This window comes from Dendrobium catenatum, unplaced genomic scaffold (assembly GCF_001605985.2).
Source record: "Dendrobium catenatum unplaced genomic scaffold, ASM160598v2 fragScaff_scaffold_1116, whole genome shotgun sequence".
NCBI classification, from domain to species: Eukaryota; Viridiplantae; Streptophyta; class Magnoliopsida; order Asparagales; family Orchidaceae; genus Dendrobium; species Dendrobium catenatum.
The window spans coordinates 1,446,920-1,460,475 of record NW_021319578.1 but is presented as its reverse complement, the minus strand read 5'-3'; the positions used below and the strand labels follow the sequence as shown (position 1 = coordinate 1,460,475).

Genomic DNA, 13,556 nt, shown 5'->3' with positions numbered 1-13,556 from the left:
TGATCTTGTTTGTAGCATCATCAACCAAATCTGAGCCAATCACCTTCCTCTCACCAGTTTCTGCCCAACATAAATGTGTCCTACATTTCCTTCCATAGAGTGCTTCATAAGGAGTCATTCCTATGCTGGCTTGAAAGCTATTATTATAAGCAAACTCTATTAAAGGAACATGTTTCCCAATCCTTAGAATTTTTGAATGAAATTAATAGGATAGCTTTAGAACGAAGTTTTAACGGTGGAAATGAAGTTTCGTTGAATTCTTTTGAGTTTTGGATTTTAGGGCAAATCTAGGGTTTCTCCAAAATGTTAGTTTTTGTGTAGAGACCTTTACATATATTGTTTCCAATGTCTTTAGGAGGCCTCTAAATTAAAGAAAATGAGATTTCGGAAAAGAAAAATATTTTCCTAATTTCCTAATTTTGCTAATCCGAAAATTAAGAGTATTAATCTTATAATTAGGAAAGAGAAGGGTTCTAACATGCTATTGGAATGCTATTAGAAGAAATTTGGTTTCCAACCTTAGGGATTTTTAGGTAAAAACTGAAATTTCCATAGGAATTTTTCTTAGTAGGTTTAAGGGAGAGTGTTAGGAGAGATCTTAATATGCAAGAGGCTTATGTTATGACTTTTGGATCCATAGGTTTCAAGAGGGAACATTGTTGACAAGTAAAGCTTTGCAAAGGAAAGGATAACTAAGCCTTGAGATATGAATCTCTTTTCCTATTATTTTATGTATCTTTATGTTTAAATTGATGCCTTATGTTTATTTTTATTGTTAAATTAATGATGCAAGTGTTTAAGTTCAACTACTTTAATGCACTTTAATGCATAGAATGTTCTTTCATGTACATGTACGTTCATGACCAAGCATATGAATATTTGAAAGTGTTTGATAATTATTATAAGTGATTGCATGTGTTTGTTTTGTTTCGGAGTACCAAATATGGTGCGAAAGCACAATATGGCCCTTTGGGGCAAAAGATGAGATTACTGGCCAAATAAAAAAAGATGATTGGTGTACCTGATCAGTACACCTCTGGTACTCTGTACGGTTGTATAAATTAGTATAAGCATAAACAATTATAAGCATACGCATAAGCATAAGTATAAGACATAAATTTTATGACATACGAGGCATATATGATGTACATGATGAAAAGGAGAATATGGCCTGTAAAGGCAAATTGACGACTTGATTAATTACATACACAAGACATGGCATACGTGACATAAAGCATAGAGAAAAATATGACATATGTAAAGCATATGAAATCTAGCATGAAATCCAAGCAGTTCAGAACTTTTCTTTATAACATGAAGGCATATGAAAACATAGGATAGAGTTTTTCCTACTTGAGCGTAGCTCATTCCTAGTTTTGGGAAACTTTTCAGGAGAAACCGCTGCGAGAGATGGCTGACCACCCAAGGTTCACTTACAGCCGTCGTACACCGGGTGACAGGTTCCACTTGTCTCTTTTGTTGTTTTGTTATAGTTTAGATTGTTTTGGGTGGCTGAATCATGTTGGTTAGATTTTTTTGCCACCTTTGTACATATATGTTATATGAAATGCTAGATTTATTTATATGATGAATAGAGACGCTTGTTTTCCTACGTGTTGAAGTTCTTACAGTTATACTTTATGTCTTTAAAAAGTTTTAGAAGTTATGGTTTATTTGCCTGTCCGATTTCCGTTCCCGCCTCGTCTATACAAGCTAACCGGGCCGGGTCGTGACACATCTTACAATTGCAAATATTTTTTTCTCTGTATAAAATGAAAAAGATTATCAAACTAAGTCAAATCAGCAGCTGAATATATCAAACTATATTATCAAGCAAAATTAAGTGGATAATGGAAGTCAGTATGAAGCATAATCGTGTAATAACAGACAAGAAATTCTTAATGACAATAACAGTCGGAAAGCCTGATTTTTTAAGAAAGAAAATCATGAATCACAAATTAACTAATTAATACATTGGAGAAAGCGAGAAAGATCAACCTCGCAATGTGAGCAATACATTTTTCAAAACCAGTTGGTATTGAACTTCTAAGATACAGATGAATTTGGATAAGAATGATAATAAACTTAATAGATTGAGCCGAAGTCAACATGTGATGCACACAAAAAAAAACTAAGGAATAAACACAAGTAACATTCTAACCATTAAATGATTGCTTGGAGCTTAATGAGCATAGAGAGAAAAGAGCAAGCATTTTTTTAGAGCTAAAATCAAGCTTCACCACTCCAGGGCACACTTCTTCTACACTAAATGCTTCAGGGTGAGGAAGATTCTTTCCTAAAGTGAACTTCAAATGGATTTTAATGATCTTGCATTTAACATGTGAAGTTAATAAGAAAAACTATAACAAAGAAGTAACCTACAGTGGTGTCCGATGCTTTCACAGCATGCTGTTCCAGCTTTGCAGGGTAATCGAGGTCTTCATCAGAAGGACGATAATTTGCTATCTGCTCGAGAGCATCAGCAAGAACAATAATTGAGAAGGAGAAAACAAAAATAATAATAATAATAACAAAAGAACAGATATTCAGCTGGTTTCAAGTTCTTCAACTATAACTAAGGGATGCATATTTGGATGATTTGGTCTAAGCAGCGATCAAACCAAGAAAATTAAACAGTTTGGTTTTCCAAACCACCGATTTAACCAATGTTCACGATTAATCAAACCGACCAAAATTTTTGGTTAAAGAAAATGTATCACTCAAACTTGTAGTCCCACATACAATTTAAATTTAGGAATAAAATCTCACATAAACTTCTATACAATTTAATTCTCTCACTATTTTCATCAACCCCTCAGACCCAACATTGAAAAAGCCTCAAGTACTAAATATGCCCTTTTTTCACTCATCTATATTTTAATTATGCAGATTAAATTAAAACTATAAATCATTTCAAACTAATTCCATTTTCAACCTAATATACAACTTCATGCATCCTATGTTAGAAACATATAAATAATGAGTTTCACTTTAAATAAGAATAAATTAAATTTATAAACCTGCCTAAATAATAATAATAAATTTATGAATTTGATTTTTCAAACACAATGAAGTAAAATAAATGATAGCATACAAAAGCTTTAGGAGTTGTTTGTTTTGAAGTAATTCGAGTGTGAAGTAAATAAAATTCAGGGAATTTGAATTTTCAAATGTTTATTTGAAAAAAAAAAACAAATACATGATAATATTTTGAAGTAATCAAAATTCTTTGTATAGTTCATTTTCAATACATATGGAATTCATCTTATTTGTCTGAATTCCAAATACATTGAAATGTGAAACTATGCCCACCACCACTGACACTTGCCAATAGAGCTACCAGCCAGCACCCTGCCCCATTGCTATCTAGTCGCCCCTCGGCTGCAACCATCAGGTTTTACATTGAATTAATTTTACTTCAAATAAACATAAAAAAATAATCTCCTATATTTTTAGTGTAATTAACTAAACAAGTCAAAAAAAACATTTTAAATACAAGTGCGTCTGGGGCATCCTTAATTTGCATTCTATTGAGAAGGTTTAAAGGATGCTACTATCACACTAAACAACATGATTGAATAATAACTGACTTTTCTATTCAAACAACCCCAAATAAATCAGTACTAAAGACTATCCATAAAATGGGAACAGTTGGGTTGGTTGAAGTAAAAGAGAGAAGTTTGCACACCCCTAATTACCATCAACATATTTCCAACTCTATGTTTCATTTAAGTGAATTCAATTGAATCCAGAAGGGAGCTTAATGAGCCTATAAACTGATATGTAGTGCATACCTCATCACGGATATGAGTTCGTGCACAAAATGTCAACCTTTCATGAACATCTGCTAGTATTCTTTGCAGGATAGGACGTAATGCTGCAAGTGACTCACCCCGTCTATTAAGTTGGTCTCCTAACACTTCAACTTTTAGGATGTCAACAAGCTCACAAAGAGAATCGAGATTTGCTTGATATATCACTTTAGGGCGCAGAGTATCATATAAATATGTGCACCTGTAGATTTTGGTAACATAAAAAAAAGGTAAGATAGTTGTAGATATATAGTAAAAGCATTGGCAGAAGTTGCTTAAGAGTTAACAACTTTAGCCTGTGAAACCTATTTGATTGCTGGTTTCTCTTTCTTAATTATTTAAGGAATTTAAATATTCATCTTATGATGTTTTGAGGCTTAAATCAATTAATTTTTTTGATCCCAGTCATATACATGTAGATACATTCCCAAAACAATTATGATTAGTACTATTAACATGCTAAAGTGAGTCAAAGCAAAGGAAAAGAAAAATCACATCAACATTCAAAAATCAATTTGACATTGTGTCATAATTATAGAGGTGACTTTCATGAAGGAAATTAAGAACAATCAAATATGATATTCATAGATTTTTCTTAACCTTGAAAAGACATATGAACTAGTGAAGCACCCTAAGGACTCTGGAAACAACAAGAAAAGAAAAACTTATTTGGATTGTATTGCTTGCGGCCATATAAATCATGGTTTAAAATTGCGCAATTAGAGGCGCGCCTCAAGGCGCGCCTTTGCGCAATTCAACCAAAAAACGCCTCGAGGCTTACGCAATTCTGGACCTGGATGAGGCGTACGCCTCACCTGGACTGAAGCGACGTGCATAGGTCCAGCATTAGGTATGCGATTTTTTTTATTTGGTCGGCTACCGTATACAGGTCAACATAGACGAAGCAGAGGTGCGTGAGGAACAAGTGAATTAGTCTCAATGATATGGCCAATAAATGACCATGGAGCTTGCAAGGGCAACAGGCTCTAGATCCTGAATGCATAATTGATCTGTTCAAAAAGTTTCATTCAACAACTAGGTAGGAGGGCAACATGAGCATTTGGATGAACCTCATATACCAGATATTTGATATTCTTCTTCATTACATAGGGCCCCAAACAATCTAGGAATTTATACCCAAAAATCTGACATGAAGATCAATAGTTGGGAATGCCTTCAAATTCAGCCATCAACCAATATGCTACAAATGAGGAACCAATCAACACCTCCTCAAACTGAGATATAAAATCCAATTCTATCAAAACACTGACCACAAAAGGCCTAGAAAGGCGAGCAGTAACAGCACCCATTTGCAAAGACTTTCCAAATATTGAAACCAAAGAATATAAAATAGATTGATTGATATAATATAGACGAAGTCGCAACAACGAGATATAAGCAAGAGGTAATATGAGGTTCCTCAAAGAATTCAAAATGGGGAGAAAATTTTAGCATATGCATAAAAAAAACAACTAGCATAATAGAATAAATGAAAAAAAAAAAAAAATCTAGCGTAGTCCAGTTCTAATGAGTAAACCATGTGATGATATGTTGAGGTTCAATAAGCCACATTGGAAAGTCACCTGTCAAATGAAGATCATACATGAATTTACGAATTACCACCAAGTTGGAACGGCCTATAGATAATTTGCCAACAATTGAGAATGAATGTGGCCTTACAAACACAAAGATTTCATCATCAAAGTAGCAAAGAGAAGGTTTGCCTTGGTAAGTGGGTGATCACTTATGTTGTAGAGCTTTAGTATCTTGGTGAAAGATAGGTGAAAAATGGTTAGATAGAGAGAAATGTGATGAAAGATAAGTGAAAGTGGTTAGACAGAGAAGACAGTCTGAACCATCCCTACCACCAACAACATTAACATAGGAACGAGGAGGATGTGCAATTGAAGACTAAGTTTCCAAAGGAGAAGAAACAAAGGGAGGAGCCACAAAGATAAGAGATGGATCATCCAAAACCCTGGGAGTAGCCAGGGTGGGAGAAGTTGAAATACAGTGAGAACCCTACCATAAAGGAGGAATGGAAATATAACGAAAATCTATGGTGGAACCTGGAGTGGTAGATGAAGCCTTGACCAAAGTCAAAGGGAGATAAGAACATTAACGAATATGAGAAAAAGAACTAAGTCCACAAAAGTGTAAAAAATATGCAAAAAGAGACTAGTCCTACGAGTTGCGGGGAGATCAAAGGCTCATCACAACCCATAATGCATGAGGGGAGAGACACCAATGCCATGAGGTGGTAGAATCAGCGACAAGAGGTGAGCGAGAAATGAGGCAAACTGGGCAACCTCAACTTGTTAGCTATCTAAATGGTGTGTCATGCTTTTCCATAGTTTGGGCATTAATTCTATTGTTAACACATTGTTTAAAATCGAGCAATATGAGGCTCACCTTGAGGCCAGCCTCAGTGCAATTCCAGTGAAAAACGCCTCTACGCCTCAAACTTTTTCTATAAGGCTTATGACTCGGCTTGGTTTTTAGGCCCGTCTTGAGGCGCACCTCGCATCCCTGGCATGAGGCTTACGCCTCACCCGATTTATATTTTTTTATTAAAATTTATCTAAATCCTAAACTAAAGCCCCGAAAAAAAAAGGGTTCGACGATGCTCGACGGGGTCTGAATTGATTTGTTTTGATTTAAATTAAATTAAATTGGATTTAATTTAATTCAATTGAGGCCCGATTAAAAGTAATTTTGCCTCGACAATGATCAATTGAATTAATCGAGCGCGATCGAGCTTTGTCGGGCTCGATCGGGGTCGAGTCGATGCGAAAATATTCGTCAACAAGCTCGACTATCTTTATCTCCATCCCGACATTTTCGCCACAGCCACCACCGTCGTAGATGCCATTAGGAATCACTTGAAAGCTGGATACCAACACCACCTCTAAATTTTTTTTAGTATTATCTTATATTTATGTTAATAAAAATATTTATGAAAGAGAAAGATGATTAAAGCAGATTGCGAGTCATTGGACTTCACAGGATAAGGCAGGGGAGAGACAAATTTGTCATGATGACGACTCAAATAAAGATTCCCTCAGTGATAGCAGTACAGATGTTTTCTAAGTTTTTGCTAACTATTTAAGCTTTCTTTATGAATTAAATGTGGATGAGTAGGGAACTAAGAAAGAACAAATTTATATTAGAGTTAAACTTGATGTTATATGATACTTTAATGCAATTCATGTATGTAATATTATTTTGCTCTTGTAATATTTAGATTTTAATCCTATTTCACGAAATTTATCATTTGCCACTATATGAATTGTGCAATTTTTGTTTCATATGTATGATAATTTGTTACTTCATAGTTCAATAGAAAGTTAATGTTATCCGCCTAACATATTATTTGGTTATTATATAAAAATTTAATTTTTAACATAACACAACTTTTTTAATTTTGAGGCTTACGCCTCAAAAAGCCTTTATCAATTAAACATGAACATAATTAGAAGAAATAGGCATAGCTAGAAGTTATGCAATGAAAATAAAAGTTAACATTCACAAGTTGCACTTAACATAATGAATAATGAATAGGTTAGTAGAAGATGGGCATCATTCCATCAAAAGAAAAAAATATGTTTCTTTCAATTCAAGGAAAAAATTAGTCTTATGATTGAAAAGTATTGAGAACTACACGTGGAGAAGGTGATTCCATAAAGCCTTAACAAAGATAACAAATGTAGTTTAATAACAATCTGACAGCTAAATGAACAAAGTATTTCATCTCATTTCAGGCAAAACTGAGAAAATCACAAGAACTGTCCAAATGGAAAGATAAATTCTCATGTTAAAATACGTAAAATAGAAAAGAAAGCACTTTGACACCAATACAAGGAACAAAAAAACTCACAGCGGATCTATTAGCGGGGCCATATTAGAGACATCTGTCGAAGAGGATGGAAAGAAATGGTCAAACAGTTGATGTTCAAGCTGGCAAACCTGGGAATAAAATAGATCAATTGATTTAAAAAGAATAAAATGAACAAGCGATTTAAACACTTCAATCCTAGATAAGATTAAGGCATGATGAATGATAGTTAAGAGTTTAGGACCATGCAATCTATGATAAGATGCAAAATGAAAAAAAAAAAAAAAAAAAAAAAAGTTACAATACATAAGTTAATAATTTGAAGTTTTGGAAAAAGGAAAATTCACTTCAATGTGAGAGCAAACATGCTTTATTCATTCCAAAATATAATTTAGCAATCGCACAAATCTAAAATTCTATAAGAAAAATAGTGGCTGTTGACAGTACTCATTACTCTGCAACGGCGCCGGATTCAGTCGCTTCTCACGCTCGTCTCGAATCTCCCCCATTGGCGTTAATAAAAGCAACAACGAAACAAAGACTTTGGGTTCTTCCATTGGCTACCCACACGAGAGCATCGGAACTCCACCCGACCTCTTCTTCTTGCTTCCACACACAGAAATCCCGCAAATCCACTGTAGGCCGACGAACCCCCTAGCCTTCTGCGATTGATCTCCCGTCACAGCTTTCGATTCCCCCTCTGCTTCCGACCTCAACTCAATCGAACATCTTGATTGAAGCCGAGAAAATCCTCTGCTCTAAACTGAAGCTTCCTCCTCAATCGGCCCATTCCTACTCCGATCCACCTCCACGCTTCATCCACCGAAACCCATAGCCAAATCTCCACGTTCTCTAAGCCGCAGCCCCTTCTCCCTTGTCCGACTCTAGCAGACGCGAGCAAGCCTTGCCCGTTCTACCAATCCACAGAGAGAGAGAGAGAGAGAGAGAGAGAGAGAGAGAGAGAGAGGTAGCATCCCCCTACCTAGCCGAACTCTCCAACACCGACATCTCCCAAGCCCAAGCACCGAACCACCTTGTCTTCCTTAAGCTGTCGCCAACCACTGCCCTAGACCTTGCTTTGTTCGACTTTGCTCCGTCTGATCTACCCATTTTCCCATCAAATAGCCGCCTCCCACACTACTCTGCCTTGACTCGACCTCTAGCATGCCCCAAACTCCTTGCCCGACATCTTCTAGCTGAATCCCTCAGGTAGTTAGGTTATATCTATATTAATATTATGTAATAATATATAATACTATTATTAGTATTACTTTATATTTATATATATATATATATATATATAGTCATGAAAAAAAAACAACAACAACAAGCCTTTGTCCCACTACGTGGGGTCAGCTACATGAATCCTTTTTCACCAAACCTCTACCTTTTTTAACATAAGTCAAATCTAATACCTTAACTTTCCTAACCGGGTCATTGGAAGGCCTCCGTTTAATGTGACCAAACCATCTAAGGCGATTCTTTCTAATCTTATCTTCCACTGGAGCTACTCCAACCTTTTCACGTATGTTGACCTCATTTTTGTATGAGGTCACCTTGTGCTACAATCATCCAAGCCTACAATCAATCTTGCAATCGACCTCTCTTCGACTCATTTTTTAATTTGATTCTCCTCAACGTTGCATGTCGATTGTGAATTTGAGCCGACCAATTCGTAGTCAATTTAAAGCTCCATGACTTTAATCTACTCAATTTAATGTCTCTCGAGTCAAATCAATTTTGATTATTACAAACTAGCTTGGCCCATTTAAATCAAAATGTTCCATCATTAATTTGGTTTTATATAATTCCACCCTCATTCTCTAATTTAACTCTTAAAATCTCTTTGATTTTAGCATTTGATATTAACCATCCGATCATCTTTTGAAGGGATGATGGTCTCTTGATTTTTATAATAGCATTAGGGAGTTGGTTTTTGAGAGGATTCCACGATCAATCCATTCCCACAAGCAGCCGCCCCTGTGGAGGATGGAGAGACTTCCTTCTACATTTTTCGGAGCTGCTAGGGCCGGCCGAGCTCTCACACACACGATACCCCCTCTCATTCCAACGATCCCCTTTCTCATTCCCACGATTTTCTCTCTCACCCATCCTAAGAGCTGCTAGGGCCGACCAAGCTTGATCTCAGCATTGACGAGGAGGAAACTGCTTGAGATGTAGATCCTGATACACAAGCGCTTGAAGATGATGCTAAGAGAATGCTTCAAGCTGGATTGCAGAGTGATGTGTTGCTTGGTGATCTGTTAGGTGCTGAAGGTGAGAAGACCACTACTATCATTTATACTTCCTCATTCGGCCAAGGAGATTACCAAGCTCTCGCCAACAGCAAGCCTCATACTCTCTCCATTCAACCGATCCATATGCAAGGAAAGGGGGATAGCAGTTTAGGAAAGTTGATTCAAGAGAAGAAGTCGAGCTGCTCGAGTAGGAGATCGTGAGGTACAATCAATTAGAGAAGAGACACTATCCCATGATGACCTTGCCTCAATTGATTTGTCTGATCCATCATCTGAGAAATTGAATGTTCCATTGAGTCCAAAGTGGATGGACGTTTCAAAGCAATGATCATTCCAGCTTCAAGGGAAGAAGGAATCTTAATTAAGAAGAGATATACAATTTTTTTTGTTTTGTTTTAATCATGATAGAAGCCAACAGAATGCAGAAAGGTATACAACTCTTCAAAAGTTAGTTTCATGGTTGTATTATATGTATATGTCTACAAGTAATTTAATCAATAGATCATTTATAATTTATTTTCCCCGTTGTCATTGGAGAAACTTCTATCAACCCATGGATGTAAATGTTTCTAGGATTCTAATAAGTTTGTATATAAACTTTTCGAATTCGGTAATATAAATATTCTTTTATGACTATTTGTCGTTAATATTCTGTATATTGCTAACACGTTATTGTAAGAGGTTGTTTGAAGTCATAAATCATGTCAATTAGTAATGATTTCCTATTAGCTATTGTAACAGTTATTTAAACCTTTTAAACTAGATACATATTTTCTTACATTCATTGTTATTTTTTTTATTTGGTAGGAGTAAAGTGTTATCTCTACCTTAATATTGTTATTATTATAGATCTGACTTTATCAAATAATATCATGATTTATGTTACCATTGATTCAAGACGAGTTTGGAGAATTCTTTATTAGCTCCCATGAATGCTTCCCTTTTGTATATAAATATACAAGTTGGTTTGTTATTATGAGATTCCTGTATCTTGATAGCAGGGAAGATAGATAAGTATATGTACATACGAAGAGACAATGAAGTATACATTTTTTTTAATACACATTCTGGATGGATTTGTCACTTTTGTTTGCTTAAAATTTTCACACATTTTTGGATGGATTTCCTATTATTTTTGTAATATAAATTCCTTCTTTTTTTTGTAAGTAATATTTTCTCAATTGCTTGTTCTCGTGTGAGATTAGATGTTGATAATGGCTGAAGAGAGAGAAATATGCCTCATTTTGTGATACTTTCTCACTCTTTTTGTAAATATAAGTAAGGATATTTTTGCCATGTAAATGTGCCTTGCTTAGACGAGATTTTCTCATTATTTTGTAAAGATTAGTATAGAAATTTTTGTAAGAAATATGTCTTGTTCTATAATCTTTCTATGTTTCTTTATTTTATTTTATTTATACAAATATAAATATAGGGATCTTTTTCATGTGAACATGCTTTACTTAAATCATATTTTCTTTTTGCTTTATGAAGAATCAATGTATACTTTTATGATACAGATCCCGTTGTGTAAATTTAGCTCTTAGCTATATTATTTGAGTGGTTAAGCTAATTTATATAGAAGTCCATATACTTCTCCAAAGCTTTCAATTATTTACATTTATTTGGGTTGGATGATGATTATTATGCTCATCAAAATGTTTATAAGTCTATAACTGTGATACTTTGCCCATATTTTTACTTTCATATGATACCCATATGTATAATTTTATAAATCATCCTATACATGTACTTCTCTCAACTAAATTTGTAAATAAAAAATTCTATTAATATAAGCAAGTTTATTATTGCATTCGACATTATTTTCATTAGTAAAACTATTATGATTATTTATTTGTTATTACGAGTTGGGTTTTAAATAAAGTTGAGATAATTGTAGAAATCTCATTTCATATACTCATGTTATAAATAATTGCAATGAAAATTTGTAAATAAAGAGGTTGTCTCCTACAACTTCACTTACTTCATGTTTCAGTCATACTACAGTCATGAGAGTTAGAGGTCTTGATTTGTTTTATTGATATGATTTCTCGATATGATTATTGTTGCAAAATTATAAATATCTAATTGTCCATTCACATTCTTTTATGATCAGACTTTGAAAAATTCATTTTTTATATGTATATAAGGTATCATTATATCATGCACATAGGCCATAAGATTTTGTCAATATATATATCATATCCATTTCTTTCATTACGCCACATATTTACTTTGATAGTCACTTATGCTTATTATTGATATAATTTCTTACACATGCTCACCTTTTCATATGCTTTAGATAAATTTTAAAATTTACAAATCTTAATAATTTTAAATTGATTCTTGTCTAATTATACTTCTGCTTGAATAGTGCCTACTCTCATTTCTACCTCTTTCTCTCTTTACCTTTTGCTTGCGAGGTATATTGGAGCTACTCGGACAACAATTTAGAGAATATTTAGTCGCCTTCATTTCTTCCAAATGGGGGTGCTACGGGCGGAACCACCGGGTCATAGCCCCCGGTGTAGTAAGTTCTTCTTATACACATCTTTTCTATCACTCTTAAATTCAAAAATCTAATTTCAACATGGAGATTTATAATCTAAAGCTTATACATTGAAATTTTCATAACCCAAGCATTCTATTAAATTTACATGTTTCTTTTAAAATTCTTTAGCCTTCACTTTAATCGAGAGTATTCTCTTAGAAGATGTAATTAACTATAGGGGCTTGCCCCTATAGGGAGTCTAGATCCCATATTAAAATAAACCATACCTTAGTTCCTTTCTATAGTAGGGGGAAAATCTGTGAACGCAGATATCGCTTTATCTATATTTAAAATTTAATTTCATAATCAAAGGATAGGTGGATGTCTGATTTGCTCTTACAGGCGAATCAAATATCCTTTATATTTGATTATGGAGATAAATATGTAATTTATTTTTCTAATTAGATAGATAGGAGAAGATATTCATCATCCCTCAGGATGATTTATATCTTCCCTATACTATTTCTGATTAGAGAAATAAATTATAGATTTCTTCATTTCAAATCGATAGTAAAACATTAATCTGTCCTTCGGGGCGGTATAATGTTAAACTATACTGATTTGGCTCAAAGAAATCCATTTAAATATAAATAAAGCAAATCACGTGAGAAATAAAAAGTATTTTTTAATTTAAATATTTAAAAATAAAATATTTTTTCACAACGTATATGCTCATTTTGTATCCTATCTCTAAGGGTCAAGCCACTCATCCACCTAAGCATCCTCATCTCTACAACACTTAACTTAGTATTATGCTTCTCTTTTAATGGCCAACATTCGACACCACAAAGCATTGCAGGTCTCACCACCATCTTATAGAATTTTCCCTTAAGTTTGAAGGGGACTTTTCTATCGCATAATAAGCCCGATGCATTCCTCCACTTCAACCGTCCAACTTGAATTTTGCTAATAATATCCCCATCAATTTCACCATCACCCTGAACAATAAATCCAAGATATCTAAAATGAGTAAACTCATTAATGACTTGATCACCCAAAGTCACAATCCCCTCACTAGGTCTACTGCTACTAAAATTACACTCCATATATTCAGTTTTAGATCTACTCAAGAGAAAACATTTAGACTCTAAAGTTGACCT

The 13,556-nt window shown here is 34.3% G+C and overlaps 1 protein-coding gene across 3 annotated transcripts in view; it reads right to left on the bottom strand.

Moving 5' to 3' along the window:
• The window catches only part of LOC110109768 (conserved oligomeric Golgi complex subunit 3), a 59,288-nt gene that overhangs the window by 26,651 nt on the left and 19,081 nt on the right, over positions 1 to 13,556 (bottom strand). For 2 of the 3 annotated variants that reach the window (XM_020840964.2, XM_020840965.2), the window contains 3 exons: positions 7,690 to 7,778; positions 3,795 to 4,014; positions 2,383 to 2,466 (listed from right to left, as the gene is read on the bottom strand). In XM_020840964.2, coding sequence (XP_020696623.1) covers positions 2,383 to 2,466; positions 3,795 to 4,014; positions 7,690 to 7,778 — 393 coding nt within the window. The remainder of the gene's footprint in view (positions 1 to 2,382; positions 2,467 to 3,794; positions 4,015 to 7,689; positions 7,779 to 13,556) is intronic. The other variant, XM_028698603.1, reaches the window with a different exon arrangement.